A 22,079-nucleotide genomic window follows, 5' to 3' on the forward strand; every position below is an offset into this window, starting at 1 on the left:
TTTCTGCTGTTTTGTAATTGATGTACAAGTGCAAGCAAGTGTTAGCTTATCTAAATAAATTTTGTGTAGCCTCTCTCAAGTCTGCTTTACAGGAGCTCGTTCTTAGAGTGTTGTAGATATTTCTGTTCAGGTTTATTACTTCTCTGTATCATTAATGCATTAGTTTGTTGCTTAATTTGATCATTTTTTCATTGAAATAATTCATATTGATTTTGTATGTGCTTTTTCAGCCACACGTTAATGTTTTCTAATTTCTAACATTTTATAACTGACAAAAATATTATTTCTACTTCTTAATCATTTGTGATGGTTGTGATAGAAGAACAACACAATGCAAACCTATTCAGGCACTGTAACATTTCTAATCTTGATCCTTACAATATAGAAATGCTTATGCTCCTATTTATTGTGCAACAGTATATTTTAAACCTAGGTTTACCGTTAGTATTTTTGTTTTTTCTTTCTTTCCAGAAGTAACTGTGGTTTACCAAAATGGCCTACCTGTTATCTCTGTTAGCTTACCATCTCGACGGGAGCGATGCCAGTTTACACTAAAACCTATCTCAGACTCAGTAGGCGTATTTTTGCAACAGCTTCAAGCAGAAGACCGGGGAATTGACCGAGTTGCGATCTACTCATCAGGTACCTCTTTTATTTTTTAAACTTATTTTTTAAACTTAAAAGCACTTTTTAGGTCTTGCCTACAGACCGCTGTAACTGCCTGTCATAGATTTCGTGTTACCAGTACTCTGCTAAATATATGCAATATGCACATACAGTGTAGAAAGAGTGGACTTCTGGTCATCCCGCAATTGGCTTTTACTATGTTTTTTTAACCCCTTTTCTACCTTATTAATATTTATATACATCATAGAATGATGTACTTATGTATATATATCACGGGGCTCTTCCTGGTCATGGGGTTGGTATGAAACAAGTTTGCAGGTTCCCAGTTCTCACTTCTGAGCTGGCTTCTTAATGTCCATGTAATATCACTAATGATGTTACACACGTATTGGAAGGGACTGGGAGGGGTTCCCTTGCTCCTCCCAGGTCTATCTAAGGATTGAGCTGGTTGATGGGCCCACCGAAAAAAATTAAGGACATATATTACTACTTCAACAGCTCTGTAACCATGGCTACCCGCTTGAGACATTTTATTTTTTTGTTGGGATGGAGGGATGTGGGAGAAAGGGAGGGAAGGAGGATCAGTAAATCTCTTCTCATTGTTACTTCTACCAACCCACCAACAGAAGAAACACACCAGGAGGTGGGTATTGAAAGGGGATGGATTAGGATTGTTCGTAGACTTTCCCTTCCGGGTCCCAGTTAATGATAGTTTCATGCACCTCCTTTCTTTTCAGTGCTTCTCTGTCCAGAGGAGCGGAGTCTCTGCTTCAGCACGGATTTTCTTTAGCCTTAAAAAAAAAAAAATTCACAAAGCGTCTTGTTCCTTGCTTGGGGCACAGAGCACATCTCTACGCCTTAATGCGTTTTTGAATTTTTCTTAGCTTCAGAAAAAACGAACTGCATCTTACTTTCTCTGGGGTTGTACGACAACTATAGAAGCGCACCAACCCCTGATGAAGTTAAACACTAGAACCTGTAGAAGACCTGTATGTTGTGGCTTATGAGGATACCGCCACTTTTTCTTACCCATAATTCCCTGCACAGGTTACACATTGTTTAAAAACAATTTCAGGGGTGTGTCCAAGATGGTGGCAGAAGAAATCGCATCTCTTGGAGCGCCGCTGGGCACACTTTACGGATGGGCCTAAACTGCTGGGCATGGGGGGGGGGGCTTCTAATCGGATCGTGTACCCCCACCTCATTTGTTGCCTACCCACGCGAACTGGTCAGGAAAATGCCCAGAAACAGCCCGAGAACTCATTGGATCTGGCAGTGGGCTGGAGGGAGGATAGCTGACGCTGCATGCTGAGGCCTACCGGGAGGAGTACTGCGGTGGACTCACCCTCTCCCTTCATACTGGGGTGACATACCCCTCCCATCAGCGATGCCCTCTCAGCCCCCGTTCTGGACGGCGAACTCGCTCTCTGGGACCGGGGCAGCCGGCGGTACGAGACTTTGTGCCTGGTTATGGGGTAGTAGAGCCTCTGGACGATCGGCTGGACTGTGGCTGGGCTTCCGTGCCCTCTTTTCCTCTTGGGTCAGTGGCTGGACCTCTGCTGGCCCGTCTCTATTGCTGACTTTCCTCTCACCCCGGCTTTGCCTTATCTCTTCTGGGACTGCTTGGTGCACTGGACTGGGTCCGTATCGAATACATATTTGGGGGAGGCTCTTCTTACTCACCCTTATGTACATTGTTGGTTTCTGATATTTATAAGTCCTTACACATCCCTTGAGAGAGTTCAAAGAGAAAAGATTACATGTATTCGCCATCCATTCAAAGCAAGTATACAATCACGCACTCTCCCTTATTTAAGAGTTTTTTTCCTACTCTCACCAGTGCACCCACGTATATGTGAAGAAATATACTGATTTTTTTCCTATTAGTCACTGAAAGATATTTTAAACAACTTGCATTAGACTCCCACATTTTTCTATAGTTATTGTGCTGTCTTATAGAGTGTTAAAATGTAGGACCTATAACTTTCTCTGGTTATGTTGTTTAAACAAGAACATCTGTTTCTTGGATAATTAAGCTTCTGGTCAGACACCTCCCTGTATAAATAATAGGTGCATTGGTTCATAAGTCTTTTATTCGATCATTGAGGGAATCACGTTTAATGTTCATAAGCACTATTTGACGTTTTTAGATCTCACCTCGGATTGGTAAAAGATATAGGCGGATGCCAGTTCACAACGAAACCGGAACTCGTCTTGGTTAATCTCGAGAATTCAATTTATAGAAAGAGGCTGTTTACACACCTAATTCATTTTTATAATGGAGGTCTGTTATTTAATAATTATAGCTATGGTCATTATGACCTATGTCTCACCTTGTATTCACTTTGCGGATTCTGGAATTCAAAAGGGAGGGCAGGTGGTCTGTTTAGTCTTTTTTTAGCCGGAGCACATCTGGGTAGGCTGTAAGATCACACACAATAACAACTATTTTAGTCTGTCTATTTGGGGAATCTCCTATCTTAATTTACCCCATTAACCCTCACAGGGTTTTTATTTTTTGTTAACTTCTGTGATCGATACAATATCGGGAACTTGTGCTCTCTTTATCCTTTCCCCCCGCCTACGTTCTATTTTCCTGTTTGCTTAAACCCATCCATGTGTGTGTGTGTGTGTGTGTGTGTGTGTGTGTATATGTATATATATATGTATATATATATATATATATATATATATCAGTCCTGTTCCGCCAATGGAGGACGGAATCACTCCAGATGCAGACCTAAAACCAAACTCACTTTTTGCAGCGCATAAATCGTTCCAAGGAAGATCATCAACTCCTCAAATGGATAGCAGAATAGAGTGCTTTATTAAAAAAATAAAGGACAACTGTCCAACCGACGACGCGTTTCACTCCTCAAGGGAGTGTGCTCACATAACGCGCTCAGGAAGAACAGCCAAATTTATAATAAACATAATAGTGGGACAAATCAAAAGTGTGCACCGCCTCGCAGTGAAGGTGATAGAAACAAATGACAGACCAATATGTAAAGGTATATTAGAAAATACAAACAAGCGCCATTATTAAATGGCTATGTTAACCAAGATTAGATTACATTATCAATTTGATGTATGAATGTTGAAAGTAACATTTTGTGGTTGAATGAAAAACAAAACAGTTAATAAATAAATACATAATCAATGATTAATGACCATGATTGCAAATGATGAACATCATTACAATTACGACATAGTGTCTTAATAAAAATTCACAATTGCAAACAGTTGTAGTCATTTGACGAATGTCACTTAATAAAAGTTCAAATTCATAATTCATTATATCAGTTTTGCAGTAAGTAGACTATCAATATACCAGTCTAGAATGTTACAGACATGCCTAATAATTCATTTTCGTATTAATCTATTTCAACTTTATGGTTTGCCAAACAAAAAGTACTAAAAATGTGCAGTTTTGTTACCAAAAAACATAAATAATAAATTGAAACCCACATTAAATGTGAATAAAAATATGTTGCTCACAGCCGAGTAAGCAGTAAAGACAGTTACTTTGAAATGTACAGTGTTTTATAAAGATGATATTCTATAGAAACAGGATTATGGTGGAATTCATATATGAAACCAATGTAATTGTAATGGTCATCAGCCGATGACCAAATTCATGTAGAGCAATTGTATAGAAAAAATATATGATTTTCAAACATTCTGAATAGATATTTTAAGACAGAACAATACTTCCAACCAGGTCTATAGGAAGTTATTTAAGTCTTCCGTTAAATTGAACCTATTAGGGGCCTTGGTGTCTAAAGCGAGTATGAAGTGCGATTCTTTTTGCCTCAGTAGCTTGTCCCGATTCCCTCCCCGTCCGGGCTGGGGCACTGAACTTGGCACAGTATATTCCAGATCTTTAAGCAATTTATTATATACAGATCGAAAGTGCCTTGCTACAGGATAGTTCTCATCGCTATTAATAATAGCTTGTATGTGCTGCAAGATGCGTTTATGCACGGGAAGCTTCGTGCTACCAATATATTCGAGATTGCCGGTACATTTTAGTTTATAAATTACATATTCTGATCTGCAAGTTAGATGTTCTCGAATAGGCACAGGAACCTCACTAAATACGGTCTTGTAGTGGGTACTATTCTTTGCAAACGTGCAAGCACGGCAAGAGGTGCACTTAAAAAAATCCTGTTTTGTGAAACCAAGGTTTTTTCGGAAAGACCTCAGGTGATGGTTTATCCAACGCATCACGCATTGAAGGTGCCCTCCTGAAGGTTATATCAGGAATAGCTGGTAAAATGGGACCAAGAATGACATCCGTTAGTATTATTGGCCATTCCTTGCAAATGATACGTCATATTTTACGTTCCTGAGCACAAAAAGTTGTGATCAGTCTAACTGAGCATTCAGAAACGATGTTATCAGAATTATCAGATTTCTTCGGTGCAAGTAGGGACTTACGATCAAGCGATCTAGCTTTAATTAGGGCCTGATCCAGAGTGTTTTCAGAATAACCCCCTACTTAAAAAATGCAATTTAGAGTCATTTAAACACTCATCAAGTGCTGTGGCATCACTGCAAATTCTACATGTACGAATAAATTCCACATAAGAGATACTTTTAATGGTATGTAGTGGGTGAGCACTCCCGGCAAGCAGGATCGAATTGCCCGCTGTAGATAAGCGGTGTAATCGCGTCTCAAGTTTAGAGTCTTTTATCAACATCTGCACATCATGGAATTCTGCCGTGTCAGAAGTGATAGAGGCCGTGAACTTAAGGTTGGTTGTGTTGGTGTTTAGATCAGATACAAAAGATAACGCTTCATCTGTTGTCCCTTTCCAGATTATACACACGTCCTCAATAATACGCCAATAATTGACGATGTTACTCAACCAGTGCCGATGCGTGATTCTGAGCTCGTGCTCCTCCCACCAACCCACATGCAAGCATGAGTAGCTGGGGGAAAAGCACGAGCCCATTGCCACACCACGTAGCTGTTGGTAGATGTTACCATGAGAACGGAAGAAATTAGAAGTAAGGCAAATTCTGATAATTTCGATCAACATCACATTATGATCACGGAAACATATGTCACGTTTGCTCAGATAGAAGTTGCAAGCATTGATACCCTGTTGATGGTTAATAGAGGTATATAATGATTCGATGTTTATTACCAGGAATAGATAGTTCTCACACCATATTACATTCTCAATTTTGGTTAGGAAGTCTGTAGTGTCCTTTAGATAAGACATTAGTTTAGTCATGTGGGGTTGCAAAAAGAGGTCTACATATTTAGATATGTTTTCATTTGTGCTTCCAATCGCAGATATAATGGGACGACCAGGAGTAGGTGTGATTTGCTTGTGGATCTTAGGGAGGAAATATTGATTCGGAGTAATCGGATGTTCATTGGTTAAGAATTTACTTTCTTCTTTCGATAGTAAACCTAGTCTTTTCCAATTGGCAATTTGTTTACGAGTTTTTTCCTGACTTTGAGACATAGCAAATTGTGTAGATTTTAGATAACACGAGGTATCCAATAAATGTCTTTCTGCCTCAATCATGTAGTCCTTCAATTGCCATAAAACCGTATTTCCTCCCTTGTCTGCATTTTTTATTATCACATCCTTGTTGTTTTGTAGTTTTTTTATAAGCAGATGGTATTGGTGGTTGTTATAATCTTGCTGTTTCCTTTGAGTCATGACTTGTATATTTAAAGCTTTTAGTTCTGTTGTAACTCTATCGTTAAACACATCCACTGTGTCTCTTGGCATCAAAGGCAAAAACGTGGATTTCGGACGGAAAGGACTTGTGACTGGACAGTTCATATTGATAGCTTGACTCGCCATCGGTGGAGTTTGTGAGTCATCATTATATGGCAAATCATATAGGTTTTGTAAGCCACTGATATCACGTACTTGCAGGGTTGGTGTGGAATCTTCAGTTGAAGGCATGTTGACTGTTTTAGTTCGCTTGGATTCAAGTTGGTAATGTTTTATCAGTTTTATTTTGCGAATAAATTTAAAAACGTCAATCCGTGTTTGGTTGTATGAAAACCTATTTGGCGGACAATAAGAAAGTCCTAAAGAGAGTAGTTGTTGTTCAGCTTTATACAAGACAAGATCAGTAAGATTGATAACCGTATTTTCCATTGTGCTTGTTATCTTCTCCAACTCTTTTTTGTTTTGCCTTGAGGTACTTTTGTTTGCAGATCCGCTTCCTTGCGCGCCTGCGTTGGCTGATTGATTTCCTTGCTTTGTTTGAGGATTCCGGGAGCGCAGGGAATAACGTCGGTCCTCGCTGACAAAATTCAGCTCCTCAACTAGTGAATAATTGTCACAGATACTTGGGACTGGTGCTGATTTTTCAGATCCACCCTCATCACTGTTAAAGGTCAAAGAATTTAGGTAGTCGTATTTACTAGAGAACATGAAGATTCTCCCCATAGCGTAATCATTTTTGTCCCGTGCGAACTTTGTGATTTTTCTTTCTATGATAGTTTATTCCAATTTTTTAACACGAATGTCAATTTCCACCTTTCTTTTGATGATAAAATCAGTCTCACCTGTAGCTTCCAGGAGATTATTAATGCGGTCAATTTCCACTAATAATTTTTCTCGGTCTGATTCAGCATTCCTCATTTCAGTGTAATTGAATGTAATCACAAAATCCAATTGTGAATTGTACCAATTCCACCTAGGAGCGCATTTTTTTATATGTTGTCTCATAAAGTGTTTTTAATATGAAGCTATTTTAACCCATTAAAATGGCGGTATGTATTAAGGTTCTGCCTAGTCTACATATAGACCCCATCAAAATATTTAATAATAAATAAAAACTCAGTATTACAATAATAAAAAAGAATTTAGATTGTTTATGGCCTCTTCCCCCAAACTCTCTAGTTTCAAACAATATAGTTTGGGGGCACCCTTTTGCTTTTATCCTACAGCTTTAATGTATTTAGCAGTCCTGTCAAGTGTCACGCAACAGGTGTGACTCTAACGCATTTCAGTGCAGTGATCCGCATCACCGCACTGAAATGCATTGTCACGCATAATGGCACTCCCTGAAACTCGTGCTTCACTTATGTGCTGGCTCGGCTGCTCCCCGGCGCTGCAGACTCACTACTGCAGCTGGCTCCATCAGATAGTTAAATAGTTAAATCTGTCTCTCCTCCGAGAGTCCGAGATGCTACAATGTTGCAATCTGCCGCTGCGACGGACCCTGCGCACCCCGGGCCCTCGGCGCGGCTGTCAATCACTGAAGACTTCCTGCCCTCAGCTCGACAGAGATGGGAGGGGGTTTATCGGATGTTGGGACCTCAATTCCGGCTGCCTCCAGAACTCAGGAAGTCGTTAGAAGTAGCGGGGGACTGGAGAGACTTAGAGAGAGTCGAGCTTCTGCTGCCTTAGAGCTTGCGGTTCATATAAACTGTTATATTATGCTGTACTATTCTTCTTAAACAAAATAAAACTTTACTAAACTGAAAAAAATGTAATTATTACCGCAGTGCCCCACACCTGTCAATAACTGACTCTCGGCATGGGCCGCCCGCGCATCAGGCATTTTGATCTTCCATATTGCAGAGGGAGAGTCTGGAGACCCCCCTGCGGCTCAGTGACGTGACTCCGAGAGAGAAGTAAGTAATGGCAGGCAGCTGCCTGTGCAATGCTGCCACTGACGTACGTTGTAGTATGTGTGAAGTTGTGGTCTTACTTGTCAGACACTGTTGCAGGCAGGGCTTCTCCCATCCTCCTGCTTTCATGATCTGCAGGCCGCAGTGGGGAGCTGCTCTCTGTCTCGTGGCACCTTAGGTTTTCCACTGGGCTCCGACCTCCACCTCTGAAAGCAGCACTTAAGTAAAGTTCATTAGTATTTTAAGTACTTAGTCACCAGGCAGCCTCAGACGTGTGTGTGTCTGTTGTAACTTGTCTCACACACAGCGCTGAGCCGAGCACACGCTCAGCAAGATCTGTTCCTTTAATTTCAGACACAATTGCAGACAGGGCTGCTCTAAAGCCTTTCACTATATCAGTCGTGTTCTGTCTGCAGCAGGGGGGGGGGGGGGGGGGGGATTTTCAGACATTTACACCCGAGCTACGGCACAGGCAGCCAGGGCCTCTAGGAACTGCTGGAGCTACGTAAATACACAGGCAGCGAGGGTTTCCAGGCAGGTGCACTGTTGGAACTGAGTTCGGGTACAAGAATGATAGCAAATAAACATTTTTCATTTGTTTAAGCGTGCATTGGCAATACATTACTATTTTATTAACTCCAACATTGTTATTCCAGATCTGTAGTGCTACTTTTTAAATAAAAAGGTTGTTAAATTTGATTATTGTATTGAACATCGCTTCTCTTCTTACATTCTAGTTAGTAGTCACCATAAATGGCTTAGCAACACGTTTGCATTCTTGTACGTGTGCATGTAGTGTACTCTGAAGTTCTATGTCAGTGAAGGGAGATTATTCTAAGTATATGCTATTTTAATAGCACAAACCAAGACCAGTGGAGTGCTGTACAGGGTCAAAGGCACAAGTACAGTCAGCGAGTGATGGGAGAGGTACCTGGGTTCTGTGAGGACTGAGGAGACATGTAATATTACTACATTGTGCTGTCATGCTCTTCTATAACTCTTTCCTCAGTTGGAGCAGTGTTGAGGTAGTCCTGATGGTACAGGAATGTTTTTCCAGATCCTTCATGCATACATGGAGAAAGTCAATTGCCTGTTTTATCATTTTTTAGCGTTTTTGGTCACCAGTCTGGTCCACACCCTTTTAGCTTAACTACGTGTGGCTGAACACATGATCCTAAAGACCATCCCATTACTCAAATAGGTCTACTTTCTCATATTTATATGATTCCCTCATTGTCATTGCTTGATTTTGCGCGCAAGGAATTGTCACTCATAGTCGGTGAAATGCCACTCATATTTACACTGAAAAAATGAAAATGTCACACATAGCAATCTGAAACCTTGGCAGCTATGATTTACATGGTAATTTGGGCATAGTTTGGAACATGATTATACTTTTGTCCTATAACTATAACATAGTTAGATTACTACAAGCAATGGCTGTTATTTAAAATATTTTTTTAGGTTACCAGTTTCAACCAGTCCTCCCTGGTATTAAGACCTTTGTTGATGGTATCTAAAATCGAGATGTACCACTGCTCCCTGTTTTTTCTCTTAACTTCAGTGTTCCCTCCTCTTTTGTTAGTGGTGATTTTTTTCGATCACAAACCATTGAAACTCTGTGTTTGTGCTTTAACAAATTGTAATGTTCCACGAAAGGTGCATTAGGTTTATTGGTCTTCAAGGCTTAACGGTGTTCCAATAGCTGAAGTCTAAGTTCCCTTCCGGTTTCATCCACATACGCTAGCCCGCAGGGGCAGCGTAGTAGGTATACCACGTTAATACTTCTGCAGTTATTACGACTTTTAGCGGTCATGGTGTAACCGTTATAGGTAAGTGTCTTGGTTACCAAACCGTGATCACAGATACTGCAGGTTCCACATCTATAGTTACCTAGAACTTTACTCATCTGAAGAGTACTCTGTATCATAGGGCGCGGGGCTCTATAAGTATTATAACTCTTGTGAATGTTGTCATTTCGCTTAAATGCAAAGAGTGGTTTCGGAAGTTTGATGTCGTTACCTTCATTTGAGATACTCCAATTTGAATTGACTAAATTTTTCAGTTTATTGCGGATATTGGAAAACTGGCTTACAAATACAATTCTTTTATTCAAGGCCATATCTTTTTTTGTTTTTCTCAGATGGCTTCTGTTCTAACATGCTTTCACGATTATAAAACCTAGCACGTTTAAAGGCATGTTTTATTAGTTTCTTTGGGTATCCACGATCTAGGAGTTTGCTTTTTAAATTATCTGAATGTTTATAAAAATCCTCTAGAGAGGAGCAATTTCTCCATAAGCGGAGAAACTGACCAAATGGTATGTTGTCCCTCTTGGCCTGAGTGTGATCACTCCTATAATGTAGTAACGTGTTCTTGTCCGTTGGGTTTGTAAATAATTCAACTGCTAATGTGTCCTGTACATTTTTGATAGTAATGTCTAAAAATGTAACTGCACCTTTGTTATAATGGGCCGTAAATCTAAGGTTTTGGTCTCCCAAATATAACCATTCCAGGAATTGTAACAAAATAGTTTCCTCACTCTCCCAGGTGAAGAATATGCCATCAATGAAGCAGCGCGCCACAAGATAATATTCTCATAGAATGGCGCTGCCTCATTGAAGATATGTCTGTCCTTAAAGCATCCAACATATAGGCATGCTTTCTTTGGAGATACAGCTCTTCTTTGAACAGGAACATGTTATTCTTGAGCACCAGAGTGATACAATCAATGACCAATTCTTTGTTAGTTCCTCTTAAATCTTCAAGAGTTAAAATCTCACTAATAACTTTAATAGTGTCGTCCTGAGGGATATTTGTATACAAAGCTTATATGTCGAGGGTCACCAACCATGGTCTATCATCCTTAAAGGTGGTGCTCTTGGTCATAGAAATGTGAGCTGAGTCGCTCATAGAGGACGTCTGCTTTAAAACTAAAGGCTTCAAAAAAGTATCCGCATATTGGCTGAAGGGTTCCAATAAAGAGCCAATGCCTCCAACTACGGGTCACATGGGGGGTCTCTTTCATCTTTGTGAATTTTAGGTAACCCATAGATGGCTGGAATAATAGCATTTTCATTTTTAAGGAACCTAGATTCCGCCTCACAGATCTAATTGTTATTCTCCGCTTTGGAAAGGACATCTGCTACCTGTTTCTCTAAAATCTCCATTTTGGAGTCGGGTACTTTAGTGTAATGGTCCGCGACACCAAGGAGTACTAACATCCTACTGTTGTGTGTCGAAGACAACCACACCTCCCCCTTTATCAGCTGGTTTAATGGTCAGGCTGGTATCATCTTTCCAAAGTCTTCATGGCTGTTCTAAGGTTTCTTGACATATTATTAAAATCAGGGTGTGCTTCTTTAATTATTCTCTTAACCTTTGTGTCTAACACCCCTTCAAAAGTTTCTAAGATTTTGCACACTTGTGTAATTGTCGGTGTGAAAGTGGATTTTCCTTTTAGAACAGAAATATCTGGTGCTACATAGTCCCTATTCTCGAAGAATCTACTTAGTTGGATCTTTCTAAAGAAGGCACTCCGATCTTTTTCCAAAGTAAATTTGTTTACATTTGCCGTGGGTGCAAAGGTAAAGCTTCTCCCTAAAACCTCAACTTCTTTCTGTGTTAGATCCCTTTTTGAAAGATTGAGTATAGGGATTTTATGACTTCCTTGATCTAACGCCAATATCTCTGGTTGCGTGGTTAGAGATTCCTAGGGTGGGTTCCGCTGATATTGACCTCTCAGCTGGATTTTATTTGGGTTTGAGTTTCCTTGTCTCCCTCCTCTTGCGGTGATGTAAAAAATCCCCATAGTTGTTGCGTGGAGTATGTCCACCTTGGTCAGTGCCAGAGGGGCCCTCTTCTTTCCTGCTTGATCCCGAGGTGTCCGAAAAAGTTACTCCCTTCTTTCCCCCTCTAGAATAAATGGGCCTTGGTTCATATTGTTTGTCACCCCTTTTTTCTCTTGTTTGCTAGAAATAATTTTTTGTGGTGTATGGATAAACTAATTCAAGACTTAATGTATTCCCATCTTTCTTTAGTTTAATGTTTTTCTTATTAATAAGGTACTCCTTATATCCATTTACCTCTTGATTAAGCTCATCTAACCACCTTTTAGCATCTTCTAATGCTGTACTTTCGTTAAGGATACTTTCGATTTCCTCAATATCTTGTTTTTCAACAATAATCATTTCTTGCGCTGTTTCAATAATGAGAAGGATCCAGTCGCGAATGCATCTGTTCGCCATATGCGTCCAGGTGTCTAAGAACGTTTTATTCTCCACAAATAGGCCAGGTTCCTTTCTGACTTGAAATCCAATTGGGATTACCCCTGCTTTAAGATATTCAATAAGAAATTTGGCGTGCAACGCAGTGCGCACTAATTTCTTTTTAGATTGAGAGCTTTTGCCCATTTATCGTTATTCCCTCTTATTACCATGATTTTGTTTCCTGTTTTTGATGAGTAGCCAATAATTGTATTATATTGGTCCTCAGAGGACCTAAACGTTTTGAATGGGTCCATGATCAAATTGTATGAAAAAAACGATGTTTAACAACTGTCAAGATATTTAACTCTCCAACCAACTGCTTGTTCTGAAAACCTTCAAACCAAGGAGAGGGGCTCTTCAGATCCAAAGGGACAGAGCACCAAAATAACTAAGTAGTTAAAAAACGAAATTTCCTTTGGAACAGTTCAACATATTCCTTATAGAAATAGTAGCACTCATTACTCTTATATCAAGCATACATCATTCCAGGACAGCCATCACCATTTAAACAAACTTTATAAATTAAATTAATAGAAACACTTTACTCAAGATGTGGAAGTACTTATGTACACATTTTAATAAATCAAACATAATTTTTTTTACATCAAATCATAAAAATACATTAAAAAAAACAATACACATTGTATGGCATCACACTAAAGAAACACAATAAAAGATTTTAAAAACTCCCGACTAACTCAGTGAGTACAGATTCATAAATGGGTAAACCCCCTGGAAAGGAAACTGCACAAGACAGTGAATTTTGCCTTTGAATTGTTCATCTGAACTGTATTATGACAGCACCTAGCAGGGTAAGACCGTCCCTGTCTAAATGGCCACTGCCACACCTCACATTTAACAAACACCACTGCGTTGATGCGTTTCAGTGGTCATAGATGAATAAGGACACCTTCAGGACTATAACTTTCTTTCCTCATCCACAATTCAATTATTAAACCTAACAGAGAGACGTCAAAAGAGTAAACAGACATTTATATTCGAAAAATCATGTTCCTCTCACTTTGTATTAATTTTACATTTTTTATGTTCTACCCAACTATGTCTACATACATATAATCACTCAGTAAATTGACATTTAAGTAAAGTGTCCCTTGTATTCTTATATGGTAAGCTCTTTTTACCCATCCTTATGTACATTGTTAGTTTCTCATATTTATAAGTGCTCACACATCCCTTGACAGAGTTCAATGAAAAGATGACATGTATTCGGCATCTATTCAAAGCAAGTATACAATTATTCATTTCCACATCACTTGACCACAGACCCAGTAGAGTGACGAGCAGCTTTCCAACAAAGAGTTCAATTCTTCCGGTTTGCGTTGTCTCCGCCACTCCTGTTATGTGTATATTCGATCGCCTCGAGCGGGCCTCCAAGTCCTCCGACTTATCTTGAATGACCTGAAGGAGCCTGCCAAATTGTTTGCGGTCCTTGTCCCATTCCGGCTGGGCTTCCTCCACCTCTGTTATACGTCGTTCGGACATGTCAAGGCGCTCCGCGAGTTTGTCCACCCGCTCTGACATACGATCCATACGGTATGTGAGGGCGTCCATTTTAGAGCCGATGGACGCCATGCTGTCCTGTAGGCCCTTCTCCATCGTAGTCAGCATTTCTCGGATGTCCGCGCAAAGCGATGTCTCGGGGGTGCTTTTCCGAGGCGACCCCTCAGGCACCTGGGTCTCTGTGCCCTTCGCTCTCCGATGGTCGAAAGTCAAGTCAATTTGGGCTGGGTCTTATCAGGCTTGCCCATGCTGAGCTGCTAGTTCGATCAAGCCAGGGGAGCGCCCCCCGACCACCTCTCACCTGGATCGAGGCGAGTACGAATCGACCACACCAACTAGTCTCACTGAAGCCGTTCCCCGTCGGCGGCCAGAATGTACTTCACTCCGTTGCTGGATGCTGCGCCATGTCGCCGAGCGTGTGTTCTAAAATGGCAGCTGGGGGGAGGGTTCAGGAGCGCCCACGTGGGATCTTGCCCACAGCTCGTAGTTACCGGTAGTCCTTTTCGTCGCCATGATATATAGCGGGCCAGAGTGGTGTTAGGACCTCAGGGAGCTCCAGGGCTAACTCGCAGAGTAAACACAAGCCAACACGCCGCCAACAGCAATGTGCGCTCTCACCCCCTCCAGCTAGGGCACACAGCACCTGGTCCAGAGTTTCTTTCCTGATGCAAGTGTTCCGGCCGAGCCGGGTTCGCCCCCTCTTCTCAAGCCGCACGCAGGGTCACGTCGGCCGGGCAGCTCTCCAGGATAGGCCGGGGATCTCGGCCTGGTCCGCGGCAAAGCCGAAGCAGGCAAAAAAGATGTTTCTGGGCGTCGCCAGGAGCCGGGAAAAGCCCCCACCGGTATCAGCAGGGTCCCACGGGTAGAAGTCTCCGTGAAGCTCCGGATGTCTCGGGCAATAGAGGATATTAAACAGGATAGATGTGGGTAATGGCGCGGAGCTCTGCTCTTAGACGTCCGCCATCAACGCCGGTTAGCTCCGCTCCCCTGAAAAATGATAGTTAAAGAAAATCTCTACTGACCCTCAAAGTACTTGTTGATGTTGCATATGTTGATACTGCCTACTGGAAAATGAAGGCTGAAAGCTGGAGGAGGAATTCCACAACCGTGCATCAATCAGTCTGTACCCACCAGCATGTATGCCGGGCAGATCTGAAACAGTATGCACTGGCTAATGACTTCACCACATTTGAATGTAACATTGGCAGCGATATTTGTTTACAATTAAGGATGTCCGTTATCACCACTCCTCTTTGCCTTGGGGTTGGAGCCCTTGGCAGCGTGGATTCTTAGAGATCCAATGATCCGTGGTATGCGATAGTCCCCTGACTGGGAAGACAGGATATCGTTATATGCAGACGATACACTGCTGTATCTCACTTCCCCGAGGGCCTAATTGATATGCCTATTAGACATCCTCGCTATCTTTGGCAGATACTCCTGATTTGCTATAAACTGGTCAAAATCCGTGATTTATGTCCTACAGGGAAAGCCGCCAGTTATTCCAAACGGATACCCGATACAGATAGCTTCATATGGCTTTCGTTACCTTGGAATATTTATCACATCGGACCCTACACTCCGTTTTACTCAATCTCCTACCACCAATTCAGAGGTTAAAGAATGACGTCAACCATTTTAGGCCCTTGCCTCTCCCTTTACTGGGCAAAGCTGTACTGTTTAAAATGACAGCCCTGCCCTGTTTCCTCTATGCCCTTCAAAACTCCACGGACCCAGTTCCCAAATCATGTTTTAAAGAAGTAGAAACCCTGAAAAGAACTGTTATGGGAAGGCAAACCTCAGATTGCCCTAGCTAAACTCACCCTCAACTGGTACGATGGTGGCATCAGTCTCCCAGACATTAGGAAATATTATTGGGCGGCCCATCTGACCGTGATACACCAGGGGATGTATGGTTATCCAGGCTGCGCCATGGATAGATGGTGGGGACTATCTTAAAGCAATTTACTTGAAACCTGGTAAATACCCCCTCACAGGCCCGATTGCGCACACAGTCCAAGTATGGCACAAGGTTAACAAGCACCTGGGATTGGACCGCAGCCTCACATAGGCAACTCCCCTATGGCATTCCGAACGGCTGGGGAGCCTCTGGCAAACTAAAGGGTGGGATTTAATTGGCATTTCCCAGGTCAAGGACCTTTGAATCAAGGGCAATGTTCTCTCCTTCGCCTCCCTTCAGCAGCAATTTAGCCTGGCGGGCACCGAGTACAATAGATATTTGCTAGTCCGGCATGCACTTCATACTCCAATAACTAGTAAGCCCTCCCTCCCCGATGCATCCCCCCTCGAAGATAGACTACTTGACGGTCATCTTCCCGAGAAGGCTATCTCTATGATCTACAAAAAATTAATAAATAACATGGAAGACCCACTTAAGTCCCTCAAAGACAGATGGGTTAACGACTGCCTAGAACTGGACGACGAAGACTGGCGAGAGGCGGTCTCCTCCCCCAGGGAAGTAGCGATCCAAGCAGGTTGTGTTTAGTGCAATTAAAAATTCTACACATAATTTATATCACTAGGCCGGGCTTGGTCTCTATGGGTAGAACAGATTGTGGAGAGTGTAGACGTGGTTGTGGGTAGATGGGTACGTTTATTCACATTATATGGGAATGCGAACACATACAAACATACTGGCGTGCTTTGCATTGCACTCTCCGGGAAGTACTTGCTGTCGATTTGCAGCCTGAGGCATGTAGGTGCCTCCTAAACATTTGGGATCCTACAGACCATACCTCTTATACAAAGCAATAGGGTACTCTGGCTGTTATGGTGGCTAAAAGGAACATAGTGTTCGAGGCATGTGGGCTGCTGAATTCATATCTGTGCATAGATCGCCGCCTAGTGTTGGGTCCAGATGATTGCACATTGTTGTCCTGGAAGAGTCTTCGAAGTATCACGAGATAGGTGGCTCCTCCCTTGGACTACAGTGTGCATGGGCATCCTCTCCCTCCTCAGATAGTTTTTTTCCGCCATTGGTTCAGATGTAATTTCTTAACTCCGAGTTCGGAATCGATTAACAACTTTCTAAAAGGCCTTCGGGGTCGTCGGTATTGTTGTTCGATCGGTGCCGACAACTTTATTCCTGTTGTTTTCTACTCAGGACGTCGAATCGGGCCGCGTGGTCTTTTCGACACCAAGGGACCGATCATCGATGGAACGAAGTCCATTCAAAAGATGCCGCAACTGTAACTCGAAATATCCACACATAGATAAACACCCTGTGTGTAACAAGTGTTTATCTCCAGAACACAATGAAGCAGACTGCTTAGCTTGTGCACAATTTCGATCAAAGAAGACACTTCGGATTCGAAAAACAGCGTGGCAGACGATGCAGAAGCCAGCGCCTGACCCGGAAAATATCTTTGAAGACGACTAAGAGGTCGTCGAAGCTGAAGACTCGGATCAGCAGTCGGAGCAGGGGTCAGAACATGACTTCAACTACTACTTCGACGAAGAAGAAGACATCGTCGAGGTAGGGGACGACGATCCAGGCATCGGAGCTGTCGAGGACGACTCCGGCGAGGACACTGGGCCAACCGTGAGTGTGGAGCCCAGTACATTTACTGATACGCTTCCAGAGGCTCAGGTCGAGGCATCGCCGGAAGGCCTTAGCCAAGATCATAACATCGATTCTATAGCCCCGCAATTCAGCCCGGCTAAGAATATAAGACAAGAGCCATTGGTGCAGCATTACCATAGCTTGGTAAAATCGAAAGTACTGGAACCAAAACATAAACCGAAACTGATAGACTTTACAGTCTTCGGACCGAGAGGTGTGGATCCATCGGAGCCGACCAAAAACAAAATGGTCGTCGACCCGGCTGGGTCTCATATAAGGGTTGTCGAGCCGAGAGCCAGTGCACCCATTGCCACGCCTAAGCTAAAGGCCGACGAACCGACAAGATAGATGTCGACACCAAGCAACACAAACAAAGGACTCCAGCAGAAGACTGTTGTCGAACCGAAACAGAAAGTGGACAAACCAAGGCTGGTGCACACAAAGACACTCGAGCCGAAGGCAAGGATCGAACCGAAGGGGTCGGTCGAGCCGAGGCAGCAAAACATCGCTCCGAAGCAACAAGCTCCGATTACGACACAAGGCCAAAAAGTGGTTATCGAACAAACGAGAACAGTCGGGTCGATAACAATTACGGCCTCGAAGTTCATACAGACTAAAAAGACTGTTGATACACAGAAGTCCCTCGGACCTATAGAATTTGGTCCTCCAACACACGGGAAGCCAAGAGCGGTCGAACCAACAACCGAAATCGAACCTACACAAACAAAAAAGGCGATAACGGGGAAAAGAGCTAAAGCACCTGAAGAGCAAGAGCCCTCAACAGATGAACACTCAAAACTGTATGTTGACCCCGATACTGGCAGTTACCCTCTATAAGAGGAAAATCAGACCAGACACTTACGCTGAGACCGATAAGATACCACTCAAAAAGAAAAGAGACACTTCTACATCTCCAACTCTCTTTGAGCCTATCAGACCACATGTACAAGAGACTTATACATATTCTCCCACACGCACAGATGAGGATGTGGAATATGAGGATAATGAACTGTACAATTTTCCGGTGGACAATGACCAGGACAACCAGAATCAACCATGGTCTGACCCTGTAGATCTTGCAGACTCTCAGCCAATTCCAGACAATACTGCATGCCCTGTTAAGACTTCGCCTACAGAGGACTCAGCTGCTTTCAATGCATTGATAGAAAGAGCAGCATACAATCACCACGTGGAAATGCATGCAAACCCCATTGAGGAAGCCTTCCTCTTTGACACTTTCAACACTTCTGAAAGATCAGTCAAAACATTGCCAATGTTAAAAGGGGTGCTTAAACACGCAGGGGACATATTTAAGGAAACAACCACGGCACGGGTCATTAACCCCAGAATAGAGAGGAAATATAGGCCAGCACCAGTGGACCCTACATACATTAAGGGACAGCTGCCTTTAGACTCTTTGGTAGTATCCAATGCACGTAAACATGCTAATTCTCAGACTACTGGCGAGGCTCCACCTCCAGACAAGGAGTCTACAATTCTGGAGGCTTCAGGCAAAAGGGTAGCTGCTCAAGCAGCTAACATATGGAGAATTTCAAACACACAAGCCATGTTAGCCAGGTATGACAGGGCACACTATGACACACTAGAGCAAATTCTCCAGCATCTACCTGACCTTTATAAGGAACAGGCAGAGTTCCTAATACAAGAGGGAAAGCTAATATCTAACGCCTCCATCAAATGTGCGCTAGATGCAGCAGACACAGCAGCCAGGGCTATTAATACCAGTGTCATGCTCAGAAGACATGCGTGGCTCCGCATCTCTGGGTTTAAAAATGAGGTTCAGAGCACTTTACTCAATCAACCTGTAAACCCTGATTATTTATTTGGTCCTAATGTGGACACAATATTAGACAAAATGAAGAAGGCTACCAAGACAGCCAAGTTTATGGGAGCCTTGCAGTCACAACAATACAGAGGCGGCTCCTTTCATCGCTCCGGCAACAGAGGAGCTGCAAGAGGAGGCTCAACACAGCAAACTTCATACAACAAAGGGAACACGCAAAACACCTACAACAAAAACAGTAGAGGTGGATACCGTGGCAATAACAACAAGGGTAGAGGATGAGGGAACAACACCACCAGATCCTCTAACAATACCAAACAGTTACTTCTTGTCACTACCCCCAGACCATGTAACACCTGTCGGAGGAAGGTTACAGCAGTTCCTGCCAGTCTGGGAAAACATAACTACAGACAGGTGGGTGAGGCAAATTATCCAGCATGGCTATTGCCTAGAATTAACCTCCACACCACCCAACATACCTCCAAGACACCGTCCTATGTCCGCAGAACACCTACACTTATTGCAGCAAGAAGTCATCAGCATGCTGCAAAAAGGGGCCATAGAACTAGTACCCTTAGAACACCAGAGTACAGGGGTGTACTCACTGTACTTCCTAATCCCCAAGAAGGACCGGTTTCTCAGACTAATTTTGGACCTCAGGCCCCTAAACCAATATATCTTATCAGAGCATTTCCACATGCTCACTCTACAGCAGGTATTACCACTGTTGCGTCAAGGAGACTTCCTCGCAACACTAGACCTCAAAGACTCATATTTCCATATACTGCATATACCGATGCACCCAGCACACAGAAAATATCTCAGGTTTACAATACAAAATCAGCACTACCAATTCAAAGTCCTTCCTTTTAGGGTGACAACAGCCCGAGAGTATTCACCAAGTGTCTAGCGACAGTAGCTGCACATCTGAGAAGACAGCATATTCATGTCTATCCATATCTGGATGACTGGCTAATACAAGCACAGTCAGCCCAGCAATGTGCCAGCCACATGTCAGGCACTATTCACCTCCTGCACAGTTTAGGTTTCTCGCTAAACTACCCAAAGTCCCATCTTCAGCCTGCCCACGTACAACAGTACCTGGGAGCGACTATAGACACTCTGGCAGCAAAAGCACAGCCAAATTCCGCCAGAATAAACAGCATTCGGACGCTGATCCAAAGGTTCAGGCCCCAACGCTCGCTCCCAGCCCGAGTGTTTATGCAACTAATAGGCATGATGGCCTCATGCATTTTCATAGTCCCTCACGTGAGACTACACATGCGTCCGCTGCAGGATGCCTAACACGTCGGTGGAACCAGGCTCAAGGACAATTAAACGACCTAGTGTTGGTGACCAGTCGTGTATACAACTCTCTGCATTGGTGGAATCCACAAAACCTTTGCAAGGGACGACTGTTCCAAGAGCTTGTACCACAAATAGTGTTGACGACGGACGCATCCCTGATAATGGGGGGAGTCCATGTCCTCCACCACACAGTGCCGGGCTTATGGACCACGCAGCAAAAGAAAATGCACATCAACCTACTGGAGCTGATGGCAATTTTTATGGCAATAAAAGCGTTCAAAGTACATCTCTGCAACAAGACCGTGTTGATCCAGACAGACAATATGACTGCAATGTACTACATACAGAAACAGGGAGGAACACACTCTCCACAGCTGTCACATCTAGCTCAGAGCGTGTGGAAGTGGGCCATTCAGAGAAACATTTTTCTCATGGCGGAACACCTCCCAGGCAAGGACAATCAAATAGCGGATCTGCTCAGCAGACACAGCCAACAGGTGCACGAGTGGGAGATTCATCCCACAGTGCTACAACCATACTTCCAACAGTGGGGACAACCAGAGATAGACCTGTTCGCCACAAAACAAAACGCAAAATGCCAGTACTTCGCAGCAAGATTCCCACACCCGCAGTCTCAGGGCAATGCGATATGGATGAACTGGTCAGGCAAATTTGCCTACGCTTTTCCACCAGCACCGTTGATAACGCTAGTGGCACGCAAACTGCGCCAGCATTCCATGACCCTAATCCTGGTTGCTCCAACACGGGCGAGGCAACTGTGGTACACCACGTTCTTATAACTTTCCGTGGTGCCTCATCAAAGACTAGGACTAACACCCAGTCTCTTAACGCAGAGCCATGGAGACATTCAGCACCCAGATCCGCAGCAGCTGAACCTTGCAATCAGGCTCCTGAAGTCCTAGAGTTTGGCTACCTAAGCTTACCTCCTGACTGCATGAACATTATCAAAGAGGCAAGGAGACCTACGACAAGAGTATGCTATGCGGCAAAGTGGAAACGTTTTGTCATTTATTGTAACAACAATGACATAAACCCACTAGACGCATCAACTCAAAATATCATATGCTATCTTTTGCACCTACACCGCTGCAATCTAGCCTATACATCCATAAGGATACACTTAGCTGCCATAGCAGCTTACCTTCAGAACAGGCCGCACCTTTCGCTATTTAGAGTGCCTGCAATTAAAGCGTTCATGGAGGGGCTCAAACGAGTGATCCCCCCCCAAGACACCCACCTACACCTGTCTGGAACCTAAATGTTGTTTTAACCAGACTAATGGGACCAACTTTTGAACCTTTACACTTGTGTGAAATACAATTTTTAACACGG

At 43.1% G+C, this 22,079-nt stretch overlaps 1 protein-coding gene across 2 annotated transcripts in view; it reads left to right on the forward strand.

Annotated features, from left to right (window-relative positions):
- Window positions 1-22,079, forward strand: part of MCU (mitochondrial calcium uniporter) — a 774,118-nt gene that overhangs the window by 587,501 nt on the left and 164,538 nt on the right. For both annotated transcript variants that reach the window (XM_086922280.1, XM_086922281.1), the window contains one exon: window positions 472-642. In XM_086922280.1, coding sequence (XP_086778406.1) covers window positions 472-642 — 171 coding nt within the window. The remainder of the gene's footprint in view (window positions 1-471; window positions 643-22,079) is intronic.

This window comes from Lissotriton vulgaris, chromosome 5 (genome assembly GCF_964263255.1).
Source record: "Lissotriton vulgaris chromosome 5, aLisVul1.2, whole genome shotgun sequence".
Taxonomy (NCBI): Eukaryota; Metazoa; Chordata; class Amphibia; order Caudata; family Salamandridae; genus Lissotriton; species Lissotriton vulgaris.